At 40.1% G+C, this 23,484-nt stretch overlaps 1 protein-coding gene across 4 annotated transcripts in view; it reads left to right on the top strand.

Moving 5' to 3' along the window:
* LOC110597112 (antigen-presenting glycoprotein CD1d-like) overlaps positions 1 to 23,484 on the top strand; it is a 61,079-nt gene that overhangs the window by 20,676 nt on the left and 16,919 nt on the right. For 2 of the 4 annotated variants that reach the window (XR_013428158.1, XR_013428157.1), the window contains exons 3-6: positions 16,714 to 16,992; positions 17,470 to 17,748; positions 18,657 to 18,759; positions 18,857 to 19,127. Coding sequence is in view for 1 of the 4 variants with exons in the window: in XM_078027223.1 (XP_077883349.1) it covers positions 15,745 to 15,844; positions 16,112 to 16,417; positions 16,714 to 16,992; positions 17,470 to 17,748; positions 18,657 to 18,759; positions 18,857 to 18,878 (1,089 nt within the window). In the remaining 3 variants the exon portion in view is untranslated. Of the gene's footprint in view, positions 1 to 54; positions 15,845 to 16,111; positions 16,418 to 16,510; positions 16,622 to 16,713; positions 16,993 to 17,469; positions 17,749 to 18,656; positions 18,760 to 18,856; positions 19,386 to 23,484 lie in introns of those variants that run through there. The other 2 variants (XM_078027223.1, XR_013428159.1) reach the window with 2 other exon arrangements.

Below are 23,484 nucleotides of genomic sequence, written 5' to 3'. Positions count from 1 at the left end.
TGACAATATTTTCAGTATTATTTCCAAATAAACAGCAAAACATTCATTTTTTAGGTTTTCCAGGTTTTACTTACAAACCAAGTTGAGGCAGTAGATAATAGTTGTGGAAAAAGACTGAAAGAAAACAGGCAAGTCAGTCGCCCAAATCCACCGAATCTGATTCTATTTGGAGTATGAAGCTAAAGTGTTCAACATTTACCTGCTAAAAGCTTATGAAGATGTCGGTTCAACAAAGGGAGGTAAACAGCAAAAACCAGAGGGGGAATAACAGTGGAAGGCTCTTCCACCCAAACTTCAACTGTGATTTGTTCCTTTAAGTTCATTTGATAAATACAAAATCTATAGTAAAATCTATTTGGAGTCACAGGTAATAATAATGGGTTCTCTCTCTGGTAATTCCCTTAACTGTCCATTACAGATTTTTAACACTCTTAAAACTCCACTAGCTAAAGATCAATGGTGGCTTTGTTGTTGTAACATTTCATAAGGTTCCACCGTTAGAGGATGGCAGGGAGGGGAAGGCGCTCTAGAAGCCTCTAGGGGCAGGCGGGCTCCTCTGGGTTCCTGCTCCACAGTGCTGTGAGCTGCCAGGAAGATTTACCACTTCGCTGTCACACCTTATGCTGGCCAGGGTCACTGCCACCTCCTTCCTACTGTGCCTTTAAATTTTTTTAATTTTGACACCGAGTCTCCCTAAATTGCTGAAGCAATCCTCTAACTTAGGAAGGCCTGCCTTCAGCCTCCGGAGTTGCTGGGATTACAGGAGGGCGCCACCATTCCTAGCTAACACTTTATTTTCAATATCTAACTATTATTTACACTCAATCGAGGAATACAGTCTCGTATTTTGTTCAATAAACTTATATGACAAATATTTTATTGATGGCCCAAGATACACTTTGTAATATTAATAATACTAGGTGCTGGGTGACACACAAAGTCCTTGACCTCACGGTATTTACATTCCAGTGTAGGGTGATGAACAACGAACGACTAGGCATGCAATATACATGAGAGCAGGTGGTTATAAACATTATGGTGAAACAGGCCAGAGACCCCACCCGCCCAGACCCTTGCCATAAGCTTCTCCTGTTGTCAAATCAGCAGGATGTCTGTGGTTGGTACTTTCCTTTTTCTTGCAAATGACAGGTTTGCACACAAAAGGTGTGGCAAAGTTGAGTCTGCAAGCTTGTTGTAAAAGATATTATCCCTGTTTTCTTGGTAAAAATAACTTGTGAAGCCTATCTCTGGTACTAGGGGATGGAAAAGAGAGCACTTGGCCTGTAAACCTTCAAGCCCTCCTCACTCCCAAACATACCCTGGGTATAAAGTTTAAAGAATTTCTAAAATGTTTGTTCAGAGGAAGAATTCCTAGTTGAGAGCCACCCTTGAACCTGCAGTCAGTAAACCTGCTTCCTGAAAATCCCTCTGGTGTCCAGCCTCTTCTGTCCTACTTCAGGGGGGAAAAGCATGTCAGGGCATAGAGTGGGACAGAGGAGGAGGTGCTTGGTAAAAGTCAGGACAGGCTCATGGAGAAGATGCAGTTCAAGTAGGTCCTGAAGGAGATGGGTGGGGGAGCCATGCTGATAGCTGGGGGTGGAGTATTCTAGGTTGAGAGAAACGGCATGGGTCGCGAGGTGACGGTGAACTGGTAGTTTTGAGGAATAGTAAAGAGGGCCTATGGGACAGTTATCAAGTGAGTGACAAGGAGAAGTGCAGGAGTCCAGGAGGCATGGCAGGGTCCCACATCCCAAAGCCCATAGTAAAGGCTCTGGATTCTACTGAGTGGGATATGAGCCACTGGAAGTTTCAGAGCAGATGATCAGTTTGAGCTGACATATTTTAAAAGTCTCTCTTTTTGTCAAGATAAAGGACAGCAAAGCTGAGTCAGATCAACAAGGAGGTGATTGAGTCTGAGTGGAGAAAACCCCCCACAAAAACAAATCAGTGATAGTGGGTAACAGTGGTGGAGGTGATGAGCCGCCCAGGAAGTTGGATAGACTTTAAAGGTAGAGTTGATGGGCTAGGATGTGGACTGTAGAAAGAGAGTGAAGAATGGTTCCCAAGTATTTTTGCCTAAAAAACTGTAGGAATGGAGGTGCCAGTGATTGTCCCTTTAACTCCCAAGTTTTCACTTTCATGGATATTTCAAGTAAATCCACACAAGTGCATTAAAATAGGTTGGAAATCTTAATCTAGAGCTTATGTATCCTTTATATATAGGTATATATTAAAATAGGTTGGAAATCATAATCTAGAGCTTATGTATCCTTTATATGTGTATATTTCCATGTGAAATATATATGGAATATATATATATATATATATATATATACACATTTATATGAGAATATATATTCAAATGCTCTAATAATTCACCTAGTACTTTTCTGAAAAGTAATCATAAGTGGTATATTTGTTACTTAATTTAAGTTTCTAATAAGGGATGATGAGACTTAACAAGTTAAGATGATAAAACTGGTATAGGGTAGGTCTGAGGGTGAAAGGGGACTCAAGAACTTAATGGTGGACATTTTGGATACCTTTGTCCACTATGTGATATATCTAATAGATGCAACAATATAATCAATCCAAACATCATAGCTGTGGGGAGAATTAATTGTCCCTACTTTCCAGATGAAAAAGATTGGGATTCAGAGAACTTGCGTCTGGTCTAAGTTGAGCCAGCGGGTGTGAGTTAGATTTAGTATTGAGACCAGGACTTCCTGGGCAGCCTGTCTGATCTCCTCAGCTCTGATTCTCCTCTGCTTCCCACAATAAAGCCAACAGCCAGACAGGTGGGGACAGGCCTCTAAGGTCCTCTCATTGCTCATGACCCAAATCCCACAACTGTTTCCAAGTTGCTTCCCAGTCTCCCCTCTTTCTTCACTTTCTGACCCGTGGTCCTTCCCTGTCCCCTCAGATCTGATTCTAGGCACCACCACTCCAGGCGTCAATCTTTTACTTGTCATGGTTTCCTACAGAGTATGTTCCTTCTGAAGCCACTGCAGCTTCCTGTGACTAGAAATTTGAAAACATTCTGGTCTCTACTTTTATAATTTGTGCAATAATGCAAATATGGGTTTTTATATTCATATACACCCTTGGAAAAAGTGAAAAAAGGTTAGTATGTTTACCTATTTTATCCATTTAGCCATTTTGCACTTTCAGATGAGAGTACTGTCTTTTCAATCATATTTTCTTCTAATATCTTAATAATATCTTCTAATATCTTCATAATATCTTTTAACCTGACATTATAAAGGTTTAAAGGTTAGACTTTGACCAAAAATTATATAAGGTGGTAATTCTTGACTATTAATATAGTGATAATTCATCAATTAAGTTCTTTTAACAGACTTTTTTTTCTACATATAAGTAAGTGTTTGATAGCAGATTATTAGCAACTTGGCTGAGAAACCATTAACCACCCAAAGGGAAAATGAAACTTTGCAACTAAAGATAAAATTGAAAGGCAATCTAGAATATCCTGAAATAGCAGAGTGAGGCAATGTGAAACCAATATTTGATCTTCATTTAGTCAGTTTTCACTAAACTTTCTGTGAAAAATGCTTTTTAGTCAGTGAGTATACTTGTTCTTCAACACCAAGTGGTAATTGAATTCAGCTGTTCTTTCATTCAATAACGCTAGATACTGGTCTGAGTGCTGGGAGATACAGAGGAGAAGAAAACTCACTATGATCTCTGCTTTTATGAGGAGTATTCTCTTATGAGGAGAGAGATGTCAACAAAAAAGATTTAGGGTCAAGAGTCAGAAGTCAAGAGTCAAGTTCAAAAGGAAAAGGACTTGTTTGTCTATAATAGGAATTCTGTCCACCCGACCAGTGCCCCATACTGGGGATGGAACTCGGGGGCTGTCTACCATTGTGCTATATCCCCAGTCCTTTTTATTTTTCATTTTCAGTTAGGGTCTTATTAAGTTGCCCAGGCCTTGAATTTAGCAATCCTCCTGCCTCAGTCTCCTGAGTAGCTGAGATTACAAGTGTGTTACACTGCTCTTGGCTCATTTTACAGCTTTTTTAATTGTAATAGTTTGAAAACTGCTTTAGAGGAAAAGTGCATAGAACACAAACACTTGCATTCTGAGGACTTTTTGGTTGGGCGAGAACTGTGTGGAATTAGGATTTTAGATGACCATAGCAATTGACTTACCAGAACAGTTCTTCTCACATGTAATTGAAAATAAAGTGGGCTCAGCTAAGTTTACATGAGCATATTTTAAAAACAGGACTTTAATAATAATAATAAAAAACAGCAGAGGACTTGTAATGTGTTTAACACTGTGGTTGGCATTGAGTAAATTGATGTAAATGGGGAGGTCTCCATCCTCTGGAAATTTATAGACTAGTTGCGGAGACAGTCTAGTAGGTAGCGACAGTGTGGTAGAAATGTAATAGATATTCACAAGGTTTAATGGAAAATGGAACTCAGCTCACATTGGGTAGTGAGGGGCTGGTTATGTGAGGGGTTCCTGGGTTAAATGCATGAGAGGCAGTGGGTGACTTGGAATTAGCCTGGGGATGGGAATGGATAAGTTGGAGAAGTTGGAGTGTGTTACTTCGAGACATGGAATTAAGATTCAACTAAAGGATACCAAGTATTATGTGCTGGGCGATTTATACACAATTTCTAATCTTATACATAATCCTGATATGAGATTCTCATTTCATAAATGGGGAGAGATAAATGACTTCCCCATAAAGTGAAGAAGCTTGTTTTAATTCTTTTTAAAAAGCTCCTATATTCCACAGCATTTCCACCTTTAAAAGTGGAGGCTGGAGGAAAAGCTAATCAGATCTTTTTGCTTGCTTTCTCTTAGTGTCATAATGAAAAAAAAAAAAAAACCTCTGGCATTATTGTTTGCTTCGATGTCTAGTCTCACTTGAATGTTCCAAACCATTCTTGCTCCAAGCACACCAGTAGATGTGACACAGAAGTATGTCCCCCTTCCCCCTCATTGATATGAACCTTGGTTGGCACAGCATCTTCTCTGAAACCTACATTGTGGTTGTAGACTGTGAATGGAACAGGAACTATCCAGAGGAGTAAGGCCAGGCTCTGTCAGAGAGACCAGGGTAGAAAACCTGTTTCTGGGCCACTTGGCAGAGCTTTTAGTTCCTATAATAATACGAGTACATTTCCATTTGGGATGTGAGTATCCTAGTTAGGAGTGAGGGCAGAATGGGGAGGGAAGAGACAATGAAGTGGGAAGAGGAGAGGAGAAGAATTGGGAGTAGGAAGGAGGATAGAATGACCTGGCTATGTGAATATAGATGTCATGCAACTGAGAAAAGAAAAGGTAAATGATAGGAGGAGGAAAATGCTGAGAGGGAGACAGGAAGAAGAAAAAGAGGAGGAGAAAGGAGAGAATGAAACTAGAGGAACGAAAGTTTGAGAAACATTGCAAAATATAGTTTATAGAAACCTCTGGCATTGGTAGCTACGTGTCTCTTACATAGTGTTTACTCTTTAAAGGGTATTTGCTTTGTAAAATGTGAGTCATGAAGGGTAAAGAGAAAACCTTTGAAATGACAGTTGCTCCCTCTCTTTGAAATCAAAGTCGGAGATTCTGAGAAGGCAGCTGTCGAAGTGTTTCGTTTCATCTTTTGGCTGTTCTAAGCCCTTTGTTCCATTTTATTGGTTGTTAAGGCTTGCCTCCCACCCCTGATATGACTAAGCTATAAACTAAGATTTTCGGGTCACCTGAGCCACAGACCATGAAAGCCGAACCTATGGAGTTAGAATTTTTTTTTTTTTTTTTTTTTTACAAAGTCAAAATAATCTCTGAATTGGAAAACCCATTCCATGCAATTCTTCAATAGCACATTTGGCAGATGGTCATCCAGGTCCAATATGGACCTCTCTATTTGCAGAGTTCATAAAAAATCAGATCATTCATTATTGGAAAACTCTAACAAGGAAACAAATTTCTCATTCTGTGTTGAGCTGAAATCTGTCTTTAAATTTCAGGGTAACTTTCACACCCTGGTCCTAATGTCACTAGCTGAAGCAAATGAGAAGCTAGGGATTTCTTTGACTTTATAATAGATCTTGATACACAACTTAGACATCTCTTAAATCTTTCCTTATTTTTGCAACTTAAGATCTTTCCCCATTCTGAATGACCTCTTATGGACAGGAGATAATTTTAAGTGCTCCTTTTCAATCAAGGTGCTCAGAATAATGAAACATCAAACATTACAGTGGACTATTTCTGGCAGTAGGCATAGTGAGATATTAGAAATTGCCCACTTATCTTTTTTTTTTTTTTTACATGTTGATGGTATCTTTATGGAATCGCACAGGTTTCCGTTTACTTTCACACATCTTTATGATTTATGACTTTCCCCACCTATCTCAATGCATACTTCAAAGACCTATAAATGTTGACCTAAATGTAATCTGAAGATTTGAAATAACTGGTTAGGATCAAAGGAGCCTGCATATAACAAAGGAACAGAAAAACTCAAAATGGTAAGAGTGAGCTGAGAGAGGGTCAGTTTATGGGTATTTTGATTCTGGTTTTTCCTTTGTGCTCAGTGCAGCTTTCTAATGTCCAAGTAGGGACAGGAGATTTAGCCTTGGATAGTAGGAAGTGGCACCCTGAAAAAGAAGTCCTCTCCATAAAGCTAGATACTTTAATAGGTGTAAAGTCCTTTGTCCACTGGCCCTGGGGTTGATGAGAAAACTCACTTGGGTAAAATGAAAAAAAATCCTGGAGAAAGAAAGCCCACAGGCCTAATGACATGCACTGTTTTGATGATGCAATATTTTGTTGTCTGCCTAGAGAGTGAACCACAAGCTGAGAAATTAACAAAAGAATTGGTCCAAGGCCATTGACTTTCTAAGGGCTTTGGTAGCAGCAATTGCAAAATTGTTCTAAATGGGTTTTTTTTTCTTTTTTTTTTTTTTTGGTAGCCTATGGTAGATAGAGCTTCCATAGGGAGAAACTTTAAAAAGCACTAACAAAACTTTCTGTAAAGATAAGAACACAATAAAAAGGACAAGTTACATTGAGAAAAGAACCAGCAGTTACAATTAAGAATTTCACATCTCTAGAATTGAAGATAATATGTTGGGTATAGTGGCCCATGCCTGTAATCCCAGCGATTTGGGAGGCTGAGGCAGGAGGATCGTGAGTTCAAAGTCAGCCTCAGCAAAAGTGAGGTGCTAAGCAACTCAGTGAGACCCTCTTTCTAAATAAAATACAAAATAGGGCTGGGATGTGTCTCAGTGGTCAAGTGCCCCTGAGTTCAATCCATGGCACTCCCCCCTAAAAAGAAGATAATAAAGTGAGATAGTATATATACCCATAATATTTAATGGGTAAGGGAAGAAACAGAAACCACAATGAAAAACAGAGAGTATGATAAAAGGAATGGGAGGATTAAAAAAAAAAAAAAAGAATTGTGCGGGGGGGGTGTAGCTCAGTGGTAGTATGTGGGCTTAGAATGTGTGAGGCCCTGGGTTTAATCCCCAACGTAAACAAAGAAACAAATAAAATATTGAATCACTAAGAAATGAGAAATTTGTCATTAATATTAACATTAGTGGATAAGTAGCAGAGCAGATAGAGTTGAAAATACAGTTAGTAAAATAGAAGATAGCACTGAAGAAATTATCCCTTGCAAATGTACAAAGGTAAAAAGAAGAAAATGTATAGAATCAAGCAAATGAGTATTTTTCAAAACATAACTAAACAAAGTTACAGAATTTACATTTAAAGAAATACAAATATAGTACTAGATTGATAAAATGTTTTCAGTTGGGGTCATTATAAATAATGCCATTTGTTAACATTTTTGTACATATAACCTGGTACAGATAGGCATACATGGAATTGTCAGGTCATATATAGACTGGAGACTGGATTATGGGTACTTTCTCTGTCGATGTTTTAGGTTTGACTTTCTGGGAGAGGAGGTTCGCAAATGTCTTCAGGGATAAATGTCCTGCCTTTCCCTTCCTTTATCATACTGTTTTAATTTAGTGAGCACAGTAAGTATGTATCCACTGTGAAGTGGTGTGGGAATCTTTAAATCCTATTTTTAGATTGTCTGACTCTGCTATATGACCTTAACATAGGTGCGCTCTTCTTTAACTGTAGAATGTACAGAGAGCATGTCCATGGTGTTCACAGCCTCTAGCTCCCTTTTCTCCATCAATGCTTGTTATGCTTTTGATGCTAGCATGCGACTCTTAAGGAAGTGTCTACATGCAGTTTCATTTTTATTTCCCCTTCCGTTCTCCCTTGCGTTCCCTATTCAATAGTCTGAGTCTGTTTTTCCTGTTTCTGTGTGTGTGTCTCCCACACACCCACTTCCTCTCACCACTGTCTATGTTTTAGGTTTGATTTTTTCAGAATGGGAAGTTTCACAAGTGTCCTCAGGGCTGAAGCTCTTGCCTTTCCTTTATTTTGTCCTACCTTCTCTAGCTTAGCACCTCCAGCAGCATGATCAGCTGTTTCTTGGGAGCAATATGAGAGAAAAAAAATTGGTATTGTGCAAAAACTACGGTATTTGGGAATGAAGACACTTGAGTTATAATCTTAGGATCAATATTTATCAGCTGGTGAAAAGTTATTAAAGATCTCCATACTTAATTTTTCAGCAATAAAATGTGAATTAATACTTCCAATGTTTATTTTGTTAAAAACAATTTGAGTGCCTAAACTCTCCCAGGGATGACTCTGAGTGCTAGAGATGGTTGTGAACAAAACCAAGAAGGTACCTTGTAGAATTTTACTAGTATTAAAAAAGGCAATGACTGTAACACACTTGTTGTAGACTTCGAAAGTATGCTTGAGAATTTATTCATTTAATAAATTATTACTATCAATATAGTCTAGAACTGACTATGGTCTAGTTAGTGTGGTAGGCAGTGGGGATTTCGTATTGCATAAGACCAGAGGCAAAGGATCAGAAAACAAGAAAAACAAGTAAGCCACTTAATTTCAATAGTGGTGTCTGTATATGATCCACACAAATGAACCAGTGAAAATGAAAGTGGGAAAGTTTTATTTCAGATGTTGAAGCTGGTCAACTGAACAGCAATGCTAGGAGGAGAAAGAGAACTAAGAAAATGAACAGATGGCAGTCAGAAACAACCAGAATACCATTCAGAAAGAGAAAATTTTGAAGCCAGATGGCTACCCAGCCGTTAGCAGATGGTACCCATTATTCCTCTCACTGGTAAGAAGAAGAAAAAATACTTATGCTGCCTTCATGATTCTTGGGCTTCTTATTCTTTAACTATCCCATAGCAAATTGCATTTAAAGCTATTTTTAGTCAAATAATTTATAATTCTTTAATTTTATAGTCTAATCTCCCTCATATTCAAGAAATTCTTACACTATTCTCCAGCTGGGATGGCCTAGGATTGTATGCTCCCAATGTCAAAAGAAACGATGCTAGTTATGCCACTTAACTACATCCTCAGAGTAGGAGATCAAGCCTCTGAACTCAGCTGTGAGAAAAGGAGTATGCTGGACTGGGAGTTCAAAGATCAAAATTTCAGTTCCATTCATGAGTCGTTAAAAGTGTGTTGCTTGATATAGAAGTTAGTGGATCAGACAAAGGGGAATGAAGGGAAGGGACTGGGGAAAGGAATTCGAAAGACAGTGGAATGAATCCGACATTGCTTTCTTATGTTCACATATGAATACACCACAGTGAAATTCCACATCATGTACAACCACAAGAAGATGGTGTTAGAACAGATTATACTCCATGTATGTACAAGTCAAAATACACTCTAATGTCATGTATATATCAAAAGAACAAAGAAAAACTATATTGCTTTGCAGAAGTGCATATTCTTTCTTTGATTTGTTTTCCTCATTTACAAATTCAAGATAGTAATTCCTACCAGAGTTGTTGTGAGGATTCAACAAAATGGTGTATGTGAAAGCTCTTTGAAAACACAAAATACAAGTGAAAGGAATGATTACCCTAGGTATGTGGACCACCAACAGTTCCCTGAACACGTGGAAAGTTCCATGGGCTGACTTCTGCTCCCACCATGGACCTTTAAAAAAACAGATTTCTTGAGATATATAAAAACTGTATTTATTTAAGGCATAGAACTTGAAGTCCATATCTATCTATCTATCTATCTATCTATCTATCTATCTATCTATCTATCAATGATTACCATGACCAAGCTAATTAATATAACAGTTACTATTTTGTGTGCATACATAAATGTGTGTGTTGAGAAGATTTAATTTGAAATCTATTCTTTAAGCAAATTACAAGCATACACAATATACAGTATAATATTTCTAACTACTTTCATCATGGTTAGATCTCCAGAACTCACTCATTCATCCCACATAATTGAAATTTAGTACACTTTGACCAACATTTCTCCATTTACCCCTACCTGACAGTTCCTGAAAACTACCATCCTACTTTCTATTTTCATGAATTTGACTATTTTAGATTCCACATATTAGTGAGATCATGAAATACATACCATAAGTTTATTCTGAGGCTTTGGTAAATCACCACTTCTCTGTATGCTGGTATTCTGAGTTTGTCTTGCCATGAAAGATTCTTTCTAGAACATATGATAAAATTCAATATCCCTGGGGCTGGGGCTGGGGTTGGGGCTCAGTGGTAGCACACTTGCCTGGCATGTGTGAAGCACTGGGTTCGATTCTCAGTATTGCATATAAATAAATAAAATAAAGGACTATCCACAATTAAAACAATGTTAAAAAAATTCAATATCCCTTCATAACAAAAGCTCTGAACAAATTAGGTATAGAAGAATCATCCTCAACATATTTAAAGCTATATATGACAAGCACACAGCTGACATATTGAATGTGGAAAAGCTAAAAGCATTTATTCTAACATTGGGAACAAGACAAGGGTGTCCATTCTCACCATTCTTATTCAATGTTGTACCAGAAAATTTTAGCTAGAGGAGTTAGATAAGAGAAAGTAATAAAACATATAATAGGAAGGTAAGAAGTCAAATTATCCCTATTTTCAGATGATATAATTCTATACATAGTATAATCCAATAACTCCATCAAAATACTATTAGAGCTGATAGATGAATTTAGTAAAGTTGTATGATACCAATTAACAGGCAAAAATCAATAGTTTTTCCAGGTGCTGTGGCACATGCCTGTAATCCCAGCAGCTTGGGAGGCTGAGGCAGGAGGATCACAAGTTCAAATGTAGCCTCAGCAGTAGCAAGGCTGTAAGCAATTTAGCAAGACCTTGTCTCAAAATAAAAATATAAAAAAGGGCTGGTGATGTGGCTCAGTGATTAAGTACCCCTGGGTTCAATTCCTGATTAAAAACCAAAACCAAAACCAATAGTTTCTTATACACCAATAATGAGCTTTCTGAGAAAGATAATAGGAAAGCATTTACACTCACAGTAGCTACAAAAAAATCTAGAACTTAATTTAACCAAGGATGTAAAAGACCTCTATAATAAAAATTATAAAACACTGATGAAAGAAATTTGAAAAGACACAAAAATGGGAAAAAAATTCCATGTGTATGTATATGAGCCCTTAAAGTTATTAAACGTCCATACTACTCAAAGAAATCTACAGATTCAATCCAATCCCCCATTGAAATACCAATGTCATTCTTCACAGAACTAGAAAAAACATCCTAAAATTCAAATGGAAACACAAAAGAATCTTCAGCAAAAAGAACAAAGCTGGAGGTATCACAATTCTTGATTTTAAGACATACCCCATAATCAAAGTAACCAAAACAATGCAGTACTGCCATCAGAAGAGACACTGAGGTCAGTGGAACAGAACAGAGGGATCGGAAATACATTCACATCTACAGCCAAATAATTATCAACAAACATGCCAAAAAAACAGTGGAGAAAGGGCAGCTTCTTCAAGGACCGGTTCCGGGAATACTGAATATCCACAGGCAGAAGACTGAAACTTGACCCCTTTGTCTCTCCTTTTACAAAAATCAACTCAAAATAAAACAAAGAACCCAATATAAGACTGAAAATCTCAAACTAGCTGAAGGAAACCTAAGGAAACACTTCAAGATATAGGTGTAGGCAATATTTTTATGAATAAGACCCCAAAACACAGGAAAAGAAGCAAAATTGACAAACAGGGAAACATCTGCCAGCAAAGGCAACCATCAACAGAGTGAAGAGAAAATCTCCAGAAAGGGAGAAAATATTCATCAGCCATCTATCAACAGAGTTCTCATGTCTAGAACCCAAACACTTCACCACAAAAAACCAAGTCATCCAGTTTAAAAGTGGGCCAATGATCTGAATAAACACTTCTCAAAGGAAGAAATAAAAATGGCCAACAAATATGTGGAGAAAATGCTCAATTTCATTAGCTATCAGGGAACTGCAAATCAAAACTACAATGAGACACCATCTCACCTCATAATAAAAAACAAAAAACCAAATAATAAGGAGGTGGGGAAAAAGGGACTCATACACTTTTGGTGGGAATGCAAATTAGTAAAACCACTATGAAGAACACTTCCTGACACAACTAAAACTAGATCTACCATAGGATCCAGCCATGCCACTTCTGAATGTATATTCAAAGAAAATAGAATCTGCACAGCAAAGAGATCCCTGCCCACTCAAGATTACTGAGATATTCAGATACTACTCAGAATAGATAAAGCAGGGAATCAAGTTAGGTGCCCATCAACAGATGAATGGATTTAACGAGGTGGTGCAAATACACAAGGCAGTATTACTCAGCCACAAATAAGAGTGAAATCCTGTGATTTGGGGCTGGGGATGTGGCTCAAGCGGTAGCGTGCTCGCCTGGCATGCGTGCGGCCCGGGTTCGATTCTCAGCATCACATACAAAACAAAAGATGTTGTGTTCACTGAAAAAAAAACTAAAAAAAAAAAAAAAAAAAAAAAGAAAAAAAATTCTCTCTTAAAAAAAAAAGAAAAAAAAAGAGTGAAATCCTCTGATTTGCAGCAAAATGGATGGAACTAGGGGCAAAGGCACCAAAGGCAAGAACTACACTCTCTCTCTCTCATGTGGAAGTTAAAAGAAGTCCACCTGAATGTAGACTAGGGATTAACAGGTTAGAAATGCTGTGTGTGTGAAAGGGAGGATACACAGAGGGAGGCTGCATTAGATTGCTACGTACTGTACATGTGTGGAAAAAGCATACCGAATACCACTAATATGTACAATTAATACATGTTAATAAAAGTAAAATCATAAAAATCTTTCTAGGTATACCTTGCAACAAGTTCCTGGATTCAATGGTTCTCTTCTCAGAAAAAATATAGTGAAAGTTATAATAGCCCAAAAGTGTCTGGATCAACTGACCTTTGAGAAAAGAAATTGTTTAAGTACAGATAACCATCAATGGAGGTTATACTATACTGCTTTCATTGGTCAGAAAACACATAACAAAAACCATAACAAAAACCAAGCCAAATAAAAAAAAATAATAGCTTCGTGTCTTTAAGCCTGAAAAACTGTTAGCACTTGAAAAACTTGAAATATAAATAACAGAACTCTTTTAAAATTTTTAAAGGGAAATTAGATATTTGGAGAATGCAAAGTACTGTACTATGATTCACTTTTCTTTTTACTGGTATGCCCATGGTTTCCCTCCCATCCACTATCTGGACTATTTTGAAGTCTCATTTAATCATTTAGTTTCTTATTTTGATTACAAAAATAAGTTTTCTGTGTTCTTTCAAGCTGTTTTGGGACAACGTTCATTACAGAAAGGTAGGTTGGGCTAGGCCCATCTCTGGGATTTCAGCTTAGAGTGAGGGGCAGAAGCTTACTCTCTAGGGATACAATTGGGTGTGGGGAGAGGGTAATATTCATGAGGTCAGAATGGGAGGAACTGGAGCCAGGAGATTTGATCCTGTCCCTCCATTGACAAGAGCACACAGAAAGAGACACACACACACACACACACACACACACACACACACACACACACGAATGTTTCTATAATGACAGGCTCTGCGTGTGCTGGGAGGAAAGGTTTGCCAAACAAGTTAGTGAGCAAGGGGTGCAGGTGGGGCTGGCCTAGTTCTCTGCCTTTGTTCACACTCTGGGAGGCTCAGAAGACTCCCCTGAGAAATTGACCTCAGAGCCTGAGGTCAGAGTGGAAATAACTAGGCCCAGGAAGTGGTGAGGGGAGCAGAGGGGCCAGCGCTCCCCAGGCAGAGTGAATTGCTTGTTCAGAGGCTTTTGGCAGGAAGAAGCTGTGTATCGTAGAGGAACTGAAAGCTGACAGAGAGGCTAAGGTGCAGAGCAAGGGAAGCTGGAAGGCAAGACGGTATTCAGAGGTTATTCAGAGTTGAGCAGGGAGGGCCTGTGTGATCCTGTAGGTCATGCCATTGTTTTGCTCTCCTGACAAAGAGCCACCAGCCGGACCAGGCAAAAGGTTAGGGTGGTGATGATGAGGAAATGTAGAGAGAGAGCCACTTAAGAAATGTAAGGTAGAGCCCAGCTGGCATGGGAGAGGGTCAGCAGCTACCCAGGCTCTGACTGAGTAAAGAAGGGATCCTCGACCAGGTGACAAGGGCTCTGAGCCACTGTTGTTGTCAGTTTCTTATTTTCAGTGTGAGGAACGGGTACTTGGCTCTCCAGGTTCACAGATCTGCACTTTAATTTTATGTCTTTTCTTTGGAATAGAAGGAGAAGGAGTGAGCAGGAGGTAGAAGAGGCAGCCAGCAGGAGGAGAGGCCCGAAGGAGGGGTGAGAGGTGGAGGAGAATGTAGGGGAGCACCCATACAGTCAGGCATATTACTGTACTCCAGTAAGTGGGCATTATGTGTGAAAAAGATGTGTATCCATTAATTAAAATATTTTATTGCTAAAAACTGTTTAAGATCATCTGAGCTGTTAGGAAAATGGTGCTAATAGATTTCCTCCATGCAGGGTTGCCACACATCTTCAAATTCCACAAAATACAGCATTAAAGTGAAGTGCAATGAAATATGCTTGTATCCCCCTCCCTCCACCAAAAAAAAAAAAAAAAAAAAGAAAGAAAGAAAGAAAGAAAGAAAAGAAAAGGAAACCCAAACAAGAAACAAAAATAAAACCTAAAGGGAGTCAGGAAATCAGAGAAGACGCTGGCTCAGAAGATACCAAGGGCCATCATAGGAGGAAAGAGAAACTGGGAAACACTGAAATGGATGAATCTTGGGATATGAACGCTCTAGAGAATGCCAGTCTAGTCAAACTCTCTCAATGTGCCACTGAGAAAATAATTTTCAATGTTTTATTTTATTGTAAATATAATCCTTACACTTGTAAACATTTTGGAAGACTTAAAAGGGCAAAGCCAATTAAAATCACACGTAGTTCGTTCCACCTGGAGACATCCACGGCTAAGCCCAAGCCTTTCCTCCTCCCTTTTTCTTTGCATTTTTAACACTGTCCAAGTTGTGACATATATACACCTTGACGTACTTTTAAAAACACTAAGAGAACAGTTGTAAAGCATCCCAAGTTCTGTTTCAAACGGTTTAATGAGCGAAACAGATGCTAAGACCAGGTGATTGCGAAATCTAGCGTAGGAGCGACACCGCTGGGACTCCTCCCACCCCTTCAGGGCTCTGGGAAGCTGGAATAGCCTAAAGCCAGAGGGATCTCGGGCAGAAGAGGAGAGCAACCGCCTAAGGAGTGAGTTTGTAGCCCAGAGCGAAGCGAGCTGAGCCTGCAGGTGGCGAGGCGTGCAGAGGAGCGCAGAGGGCTTTGCCCAATGTTGCGCGGAGCCCGCGAGGTTCCTACGCCCGGCGACATGGGATGCGCACGGTTCCTGCTGCTGTGGGTGCTTTCCCAGCTTTCGGGAAATTATGAGGGTGAGTGGAACCAGGGCGAGGGGAAGCTCTCCCTAGAGCACAGAGAAAACGGGTTGCACTGGGGTGAGGGAGACCCACGGTGGGGGCAAAGGAGTGAGGCTTGGTCTCGGGATCCCGGGCTCAGGGAGCCTGCAGAGAACCTGCTCTGGCCTCGGAGACGCGACGCTGCTCCGGGCTGGCAATCACCACTCGTGCGTCCCAGTCTCCTTTCCTGAGGCTGTTTCCCGGCCCCTCCCCACGCTTCTCATTATGCTGTCTGCTCCGTAGGCCACTCGCTGTACACTTCCAAGCTTCACTCATTCTCAGTCCCGCAAAAGAATTTCACCTTCCTCTGGCTCCAGACCTCGTCCTTTCCCAGCAACACCTCCACACGCGCGGAGGGCGTGGCGTGGCTCGGGGAGCTGCAGACGCACAGCTGGAGCAACGCCGCGGACACTATTCGTTTTGTGAAGCCCTGGGCTCGCGGCACGTTCAGCAGCCAACAATGGGACAAAATGCAGCACCTGTATCTGGGCTTCCGAAGCAGTTTCACAAAAGACGTTCGGAAGTTCGCTCAAATGCTGCGCTTCAAGTGTGAGTTGAGGGATGGGATCCTGGGCGGGCACTTGAGGCTTGAGAATGAGCACAGAAAGAAGAGAGACTCTGCTCCCACCAGATGAGATTCTGTTTTTGCACCTCTTCGAATTTCCACTTCTGCCTGGAGATGCTCCTGTTTCTTCTGAAAACAACACCTTGTTCCTGCCTACTCCTGACCACCGACTCTTATTTCCCTCCACCGTGGGTTCTCAATATAACTCTCAGAACAGTTTCCTCTCCTTTGTCCCGGTCTTTTAAAACCTTCTTTGATTTCTACACGTTTCTCTCCACAGATCCCATGGAGCTGCAGCTGTCTGGTGGCTGTGAGGTGCACCCTGGGAACGTCTCAGAACACTTTCTCCATGTAGCATATCAAGGAGAACATATCCTGAGTTTCCAGGGAACTGCTTGGGAGCCTGTCCCACAGGCCCCCCAGTGGGTAGATTTGGTCATCAAAGTGCTCAACCAGGACCAAGGGACAAGGAAAACAGTGCAGTGGCTCTTCAGTGACATCTGTCCAGAATATGTCAAAGGCGTCCTAGAGACAGGGAAGTCGGAACTGGAGAAACAAGGTCCACCTGTTGTCCTCTCCTCCTGTTACTCAGGCTTCTTCTAGGTTTTGCCATCCCAGGGTTTGCTTTCCTTTAAGCATCAGACAAAGAGCAAGACATAGGAGGGGATGGATAAGGCATGAGGGTATTTGTTGACATCACCCAGTGTCACTGAGTACCTGCTGGGTTCCATGAGTTGAATTAAGTCAAGACTGTGGGTCAGAATTGATTCAGACAATGTTTGAGACATGCTGTGTGCTCCAGCTGAGCTCAGGGTGTTAGAGTAGGGAGGTGAGGCATTTATAGGGCACTGGGATCAGGGGAGGGGAAGGAGATGAGGGATGGGTCTCCTGGGCAAGGTGATACAAAGGGATCAGAGCTACCAGGAGACTTCACCTCCAGAAGTGGACATTTGTGGAGCAGGAACCTGGGAGGAGGCCTGGGACCTCTGATGCAGAGTTCCCACCTTATGCTTTCCTCATCCCTTATTGGATACAGTGAAGCCCGAGGCCTGGCTGTCCAGTGGCCCCAGCCCTGGGCCTGGCCATCTGCTGCTGGTGTGCCACGTGTCTGGCTTCTACCCAAAGCCCGTGTGGGTGATGTGGATGCGAGGGGAACAGGAGCAGCAGGGCACTCAGAGAGGTGACATCCTGCCCAATGGTGATGAGACGTGGCATCTCCAAGCAACCCTGGATGTGGCAGCTGGGGAGGCGGCTGGCCTGGCCTGCAGGGTGAAGCACAGCAGCCTAGGAGGGCAGGACCTCATCCTCTACTGGGGTGAGAAAGGGCTGGGGCTGTGTTGGAAATGGAGGCAGGTGGTTCTCAAGTGACAGTGAAGGATGGAGTTGGCATACCAACTAGGAGGGCTAGAAGGATGGATTCCAGACACAGTAAAGAGGAAAATAGGACTGAGATCAGATGTATTAAATACAAGATGAAATGGGATTGATAATCTTAGAGATCTGGAAGTTGTTGGCAAATAATGAATCCCTAGAAGCTGCACATGACAGCACTTATCTGTATTCCCAGCTGCTGGGGAGGCTGATGCAGGAGAATTCCAAGTAGGTGGCCAGCCTAGCCAAATTAGGGAGACCTTGTCTCAAAATAAAAGATAAGGGCTTGGGATACAGCTCAGTGGTTTTCCCCAGACTCTAGGGTTCAAAAATCAGTACTGCATAAAAACTGAAAACAGGATCCTGGGAAGATTCATTTCCCAGCAGAATGGGGATCAGGGACTTACGAAAAGCAGGTTAACAAGGAGAGCTGTGGTTTACTGAGTGCTTCCTGTGTGGGGACCTGACCTCTCTGCATCCAGTGCTTTACCTGAGCATCATCACTCTTCTTTGAAACACTTACTGTTATTCTATTTTACAAATGAGGAAATTGAGGCTGAGATAGGTTAAGTACCCAGAGTCTCATAGAAGGTGGAAGTGCTGGATATAGATTCAGGTCTGCCTGGCTACACAGCTTCACCTGTATGCTACGTTATTATATAGTGAAATGAACTGTAGTGCAGGTGCCTAGACCCTGTGAAAAGGTGGGGAGTCGAAACTTTTGAGCTATAGAAGTTGATGCTCTAAATAGGGGGAGGAAAAAGGCAGCACCTGGCCCCTCACACGTGCTAGACCAGGGAACTTGATACAGGGCAGCGTCCTGGGCTGACACACTTCCTGTGTCCCCTGCAGGTGGGAGCCACACCTCTGTGGGCTTGGTCATCCTGGTGGTACTGGCTTGCCTGGTGCTGCTCTTTGTGCTCATTCTAGGCTTCTATTGGATCAGGAGACACCGGTGAGTCTCCCCTTCCATCTGCTCCTTCCCTCCCTCTCTCTCCTCCACCCCCTGTTCCTGTTTCCTGAATGGTGTCTCCCTTTCTCTCCCCTCACAGCTCCTATGAAGACATCTTGTGAGTCTTCTGGTCACCTGCCTGTCTGGAGCTCAAGACCTCAGGTCCCCAGAACTGCAGTCTTTGCCTGCTTAGGAATGGAGGATGAATGGAGAGTTAACCTGGAGAAGTAACAAAGAAAAGGGTCATCCACATCCTTTCGATGTTTATCTAAAGAGTTCGAGCCTTTCCCTTGTATGACAAGTTTTTAAGCCAAGTGATTCTATACAAAGAGGAGCGCCAACTCCTCTGATGACCTGCTGGCAATGAGCAGGTAAGGGCTGGGGTAGCAGTGCCCTTGTTGGCCATGGGGTGACAGGGTCTGTCCTGAGCTGGGAAAACATGTCCTTTGCAAAGGTGGTAGCTGCAGTGGCCAGCTGTCAAGTGCCCAGTCAATCTCTGGCCTGATTGCAGCCTATGTTTCTCCCTAAAACTGGAAATCTAGAATTTTATGTGACAGGTGATTTAAAAAGTTAACTTGTCATTGGACAAAATATTCTTTGTGATAAATAAACATTGCTAACTGGTCTCATCTCGGGTGACCCAGATCATGTCTCTTTTCCCTTCTTCAAGATCCATTTTCAACACCCTTTCACCACAAAGACTTTTCTGAGCCATGAAGAACTGATGTATTTCTCCCTGAGCACCCCTGTTATAAAATATTATCAGTGTTTCTCAATCCTTTTTGGAATAAAATAACGTATAATTTGCATACAAGAAGAAGCTCCTAGTTATAGTTCAACGAATTTTACTAATATCTACACCCATGTAACTACTCTCCCATCTTCTCAGAGCTCACACAAACTTTTTAGTTCCCCAAAGTCTCTCATGTCTCCTTGTTAATCCCAGCATTAGTCAGCATTGATCTATATTCTTCCTCTTTTTGTTTTACCAGTCTGAGAATTTTATATAAATGGAATGGAATGTTTCTGTTCTTCACTTGACACAATGTGTTTGAGACTCATTCACGTTCCATTCTTCACTAGTTCATTTCTTTTAGTTTTTGTGGAGCATTTCCTTACATGGGAATACATACTAATATTTATGGATTAAGCTAGTCACAAAAATTTGGTGATTTATTATCCTGGGCTCTCAGGAATGAAGCTGCTGTGACCATTTATGCCCTGTCTTTTTGTGCATTCGCTTTTACTTGAGTAAATCCCAAGGAACTGCTCAACTCAATGGTGTATGTCTTTTTTTTAATCTATTGGTTATTTAAAAGTATATTATGGCCAGGTGCAGTGCTACATGCCTGTAATCCCAGACGCTCTGGAGGCTGAGACAGGAGGATCACCAATTCAAAGCCAGCCTCAGCAACAGTGAGGCACTAAGCAACTCAGTGAGACCCTGTCTCCAAATAAAATACAAAATAGGGCTGGGTATGTGACTCAGTAGTTGAGTGCCCCTGAGTTCAATCCCCAGTACCTTGCCCTGCCCAATAATACTACATTATGTAATTATCAAATGTTTGCTAGTTTTGCATGGGTATTTTAGTTATTGGATTTGAGTTTAATTCCCAAAATAGATTTTGTGTGATTTCAATCTTTTAAAATCTGCTGAGAGTTGTTTGGTGTATGCAGTCTATCTATGAAAATATTCCATATGTATTTGAAAATAAAGTGTTCTGCTATTGGGTGAACTGCCTTACAAATGTCAATTAGGTTGTTCTTCACATCTTCTATATCCTTACTGGTTTTCTGCTTACTTGCTCTATTACTTACTGAGATAAGAGAGTTGAAATCTCCAACTATCTTTGTGGATGTAAATGTTTTCCCTTTCATTTCTAACTTTATGTTTCTATATGCTCCAGGTTTTTTGAAGTTCTATTATTATGTGCATATATAAGATTACATATAAATCTCCTGAATTCTACTCTGACATTAAAATAGTCACTATCGTTTTCTCTTTTCAGGTTTTGCTAAGTGTATCTTTTACCAGCGTTGACTCTGAACTTTAGTTTGATTTATTCATTTATTTATTTATTCTTTCTTTCTAGATACAGGAGAGTATAGTATATTTTGACATATTATTCATACATAGAATAAGTATAACTTTTTCCAATTGGGATCTCTTTATTGTGGTTGTACATGATGTGGAGTTACATCGGTCATTTATTCATATATGAAGGTAGGAAAGTTATGTCCAATTCATTCTACTACTGTCTTTGTTCTTAAAATGTGTTTTACGTAGACTGAAGATAGTTGGATTTTACTTTTTTATTTTACATGACAGTCTATGACTTTTTAATGAGTGTTTTGACCATTTGCATGTAATGTACTACATGAATACACTATATTAATGCATGTAATGTACTATATATAATTTGATGTATTACAGCAATGTAATTTGGGGTATGGCTTTAGTCTACTGTCTTGCCATTAGTTTCCTATAGGTCCCACTTTTCTTGTTTCTTTTTAGGACTTTATTGACAACCAAGAGTAGCTTCTTAGCTATGTTTCTATAAGTACATCAGTGCTCCAGCATTCACTATAATTTTTTTTTGTAACACAGACTAGTTTTAAATAACATTATATCACATAACAGATATTTAAGAACTGTGCAGTAATATAGTTCCATTTTTTCCCCTCTCAATCTTTGTGTATGAGTAACATACATTTTACTTTTATGTATGAAATTACTTTACAATAATTGGCCACTGTTTTTTTAAAATATATTTATTTATTCTAGTTTGTTATACATGACAGCAGAATGCATTTCACTTCATAGTACACATGTAGAGCACAACTTTTCATGTCTCTGGTTGTACCCAAAGTAGAGTCACACCATTCGTGACTTTATACATATACTTAGGGTAATGATGTCCACATTCCACCATCTTTCCTACTCCCATGTCTACTCCCTTCCCTCCCCTCCCCTTCGATATATCTAAAGTTCCTCCATTCCTTCCATGCTTCCTGCCATTATGGATCAGCATCCACATATCAAAGAAAACATCCAGCCTTTGGTTTTCTGGGATTGGCTTACTTCACTTAGCATGACATTCTCCCACTCCATCAATTTACCTGCATATGCCATGATTTTATTATCTTTTAAGGCTGAGTAATATTCCATTGTGTATATATACCACAGTTTCTTTATCCATTCATCTATTGAAGGGCAGCTAGGTTAATTCCACAGTTTAGCTATTGTGAATTGTGCTGCTATAAACATTGATGTGGCTGTATCATTGTATTATCCTTTGGGTAAAAACCAAGGAGTGGGACAGCTGGGTCTAATGGTGGCTTCATTCCAAATTTTTGAAGGATTCTCCATACTGCTTTCCAGATTGGCTGCACCAATTTGCAGTCCCACCAGCAATGTAAAAGCGTTCCTTCCCCCCCCACATCCTTGCCAACACTTATTGTTGTTTGTATTCTTAATAGTTTCCATTCTGACTGGAATGAGATGAAATCAGAGAGTAGTTTTGATTTGCATTTCTCTAATTGCTAGAGATGCTGAATGTTTTTTCATATATTTGTGACTGTATATAATTTCTGAGAATTGTCTGTTCATTTCCTTGGCCCATTTATTAATTTTTTTTTGGTGTTAAGTTTTTGAGTTCTGTATATATCCTAATGATTAGTGTTCTATCTAATGTGTGTGTGGTAAAAATTTGCTCCCATTATATAGGCTCTCTTCACCTTACTGTTTCTTTTTAATAAGAAGCTTTTCAGTTTGAATCCATCACATTTATTGATTCTTGATTTTATTTCTTGTACTATAGGAGACTTGTTGAAGTCAGGGCCTAATTCGACATCATGAAGATTTGGGCCAACTTTTTCTTCTAGTAGGCACAGGGTCTCTGGTTTAATTCCTAGGTCCTTGATGCACTTTGAGTTGAATTTTGTAGAATTTCATTTTGCTGCATATGGATTTCCAGTTTTCCCAGCACCATTGGGTGAAGAAGCTATCTTCAATATGTTTTTGGCACCTTTGTCTAGTATAACTATTTATATGGGTTTGCCTCTGTTCCTCTATTCTGTGCCACTGGTCTACAAGTCTATTTTGGTGCCAATACCATGCTGTTTTTGTTACTATAGCTCTGTAGTATAGTTTAAGATCTGGTACAGTGATGCCACCTGCTTCACTCTTCCTGCTAAGGATTGCTTTGTCTATTCTGGGTCTCTTATTTTTCCAGATGAATTTCATGATGAGTTTTATATTTCTATGATAGATGTTATTGGAATTTTGATTGGAATTGCTTTACATCTTTAGGTAGTATGGTCATTTTGACAATATGAATCTGCCTATTCAAGAACTAGGGAGATATTTCCATCTTCTAAGGTCTTCTTTAATTTCTTTCTTTAGTGTTCTGCAGTTTTCATTGTAGAGGTCTTTCACCTATTTCATTAAGTTGATTCTCCAGTATTTTATTTCTGTTGAGGCTATTGTAAATGGGGTAGTTTTCCTCATTTATCTTTCAGAGGATTTGTCACTGATATATAGAAATACCTTTGGTTTATGGGTATTGATTTTGTATCCTGTTACTTTGCTGAATTCATTTATTAGTTCTAGACGTTTTCTGGTGGAATTTTTGGGATCCCCTAATTATAGAATTATGTTGTCATCAAATAGTGATAGTTTGAGTTCTTCTTTTTCTACTTGTGTCCCTTTATTTTCTTTCATCCATT

This window comes from Ictidomys tridecemlineatus, chromosome 11 (genome assembly GCF_052094955.1).
Source record: "Ictidomys tridecemlineatus isolate mIctTri1 chromosome 11, mIctTri1.hap1, whole genome shotgun sequence".
Taxonomy (NCBI): Eukaryota; Metazoa; Chordata; class Mammalia; order Rodentia; family Sciuridae; genus Ictidomys; species Ictidomys tridecemlineatus.
This window is presented reverse-complemented; position numbering and strand designations above follow the sequence as displayed.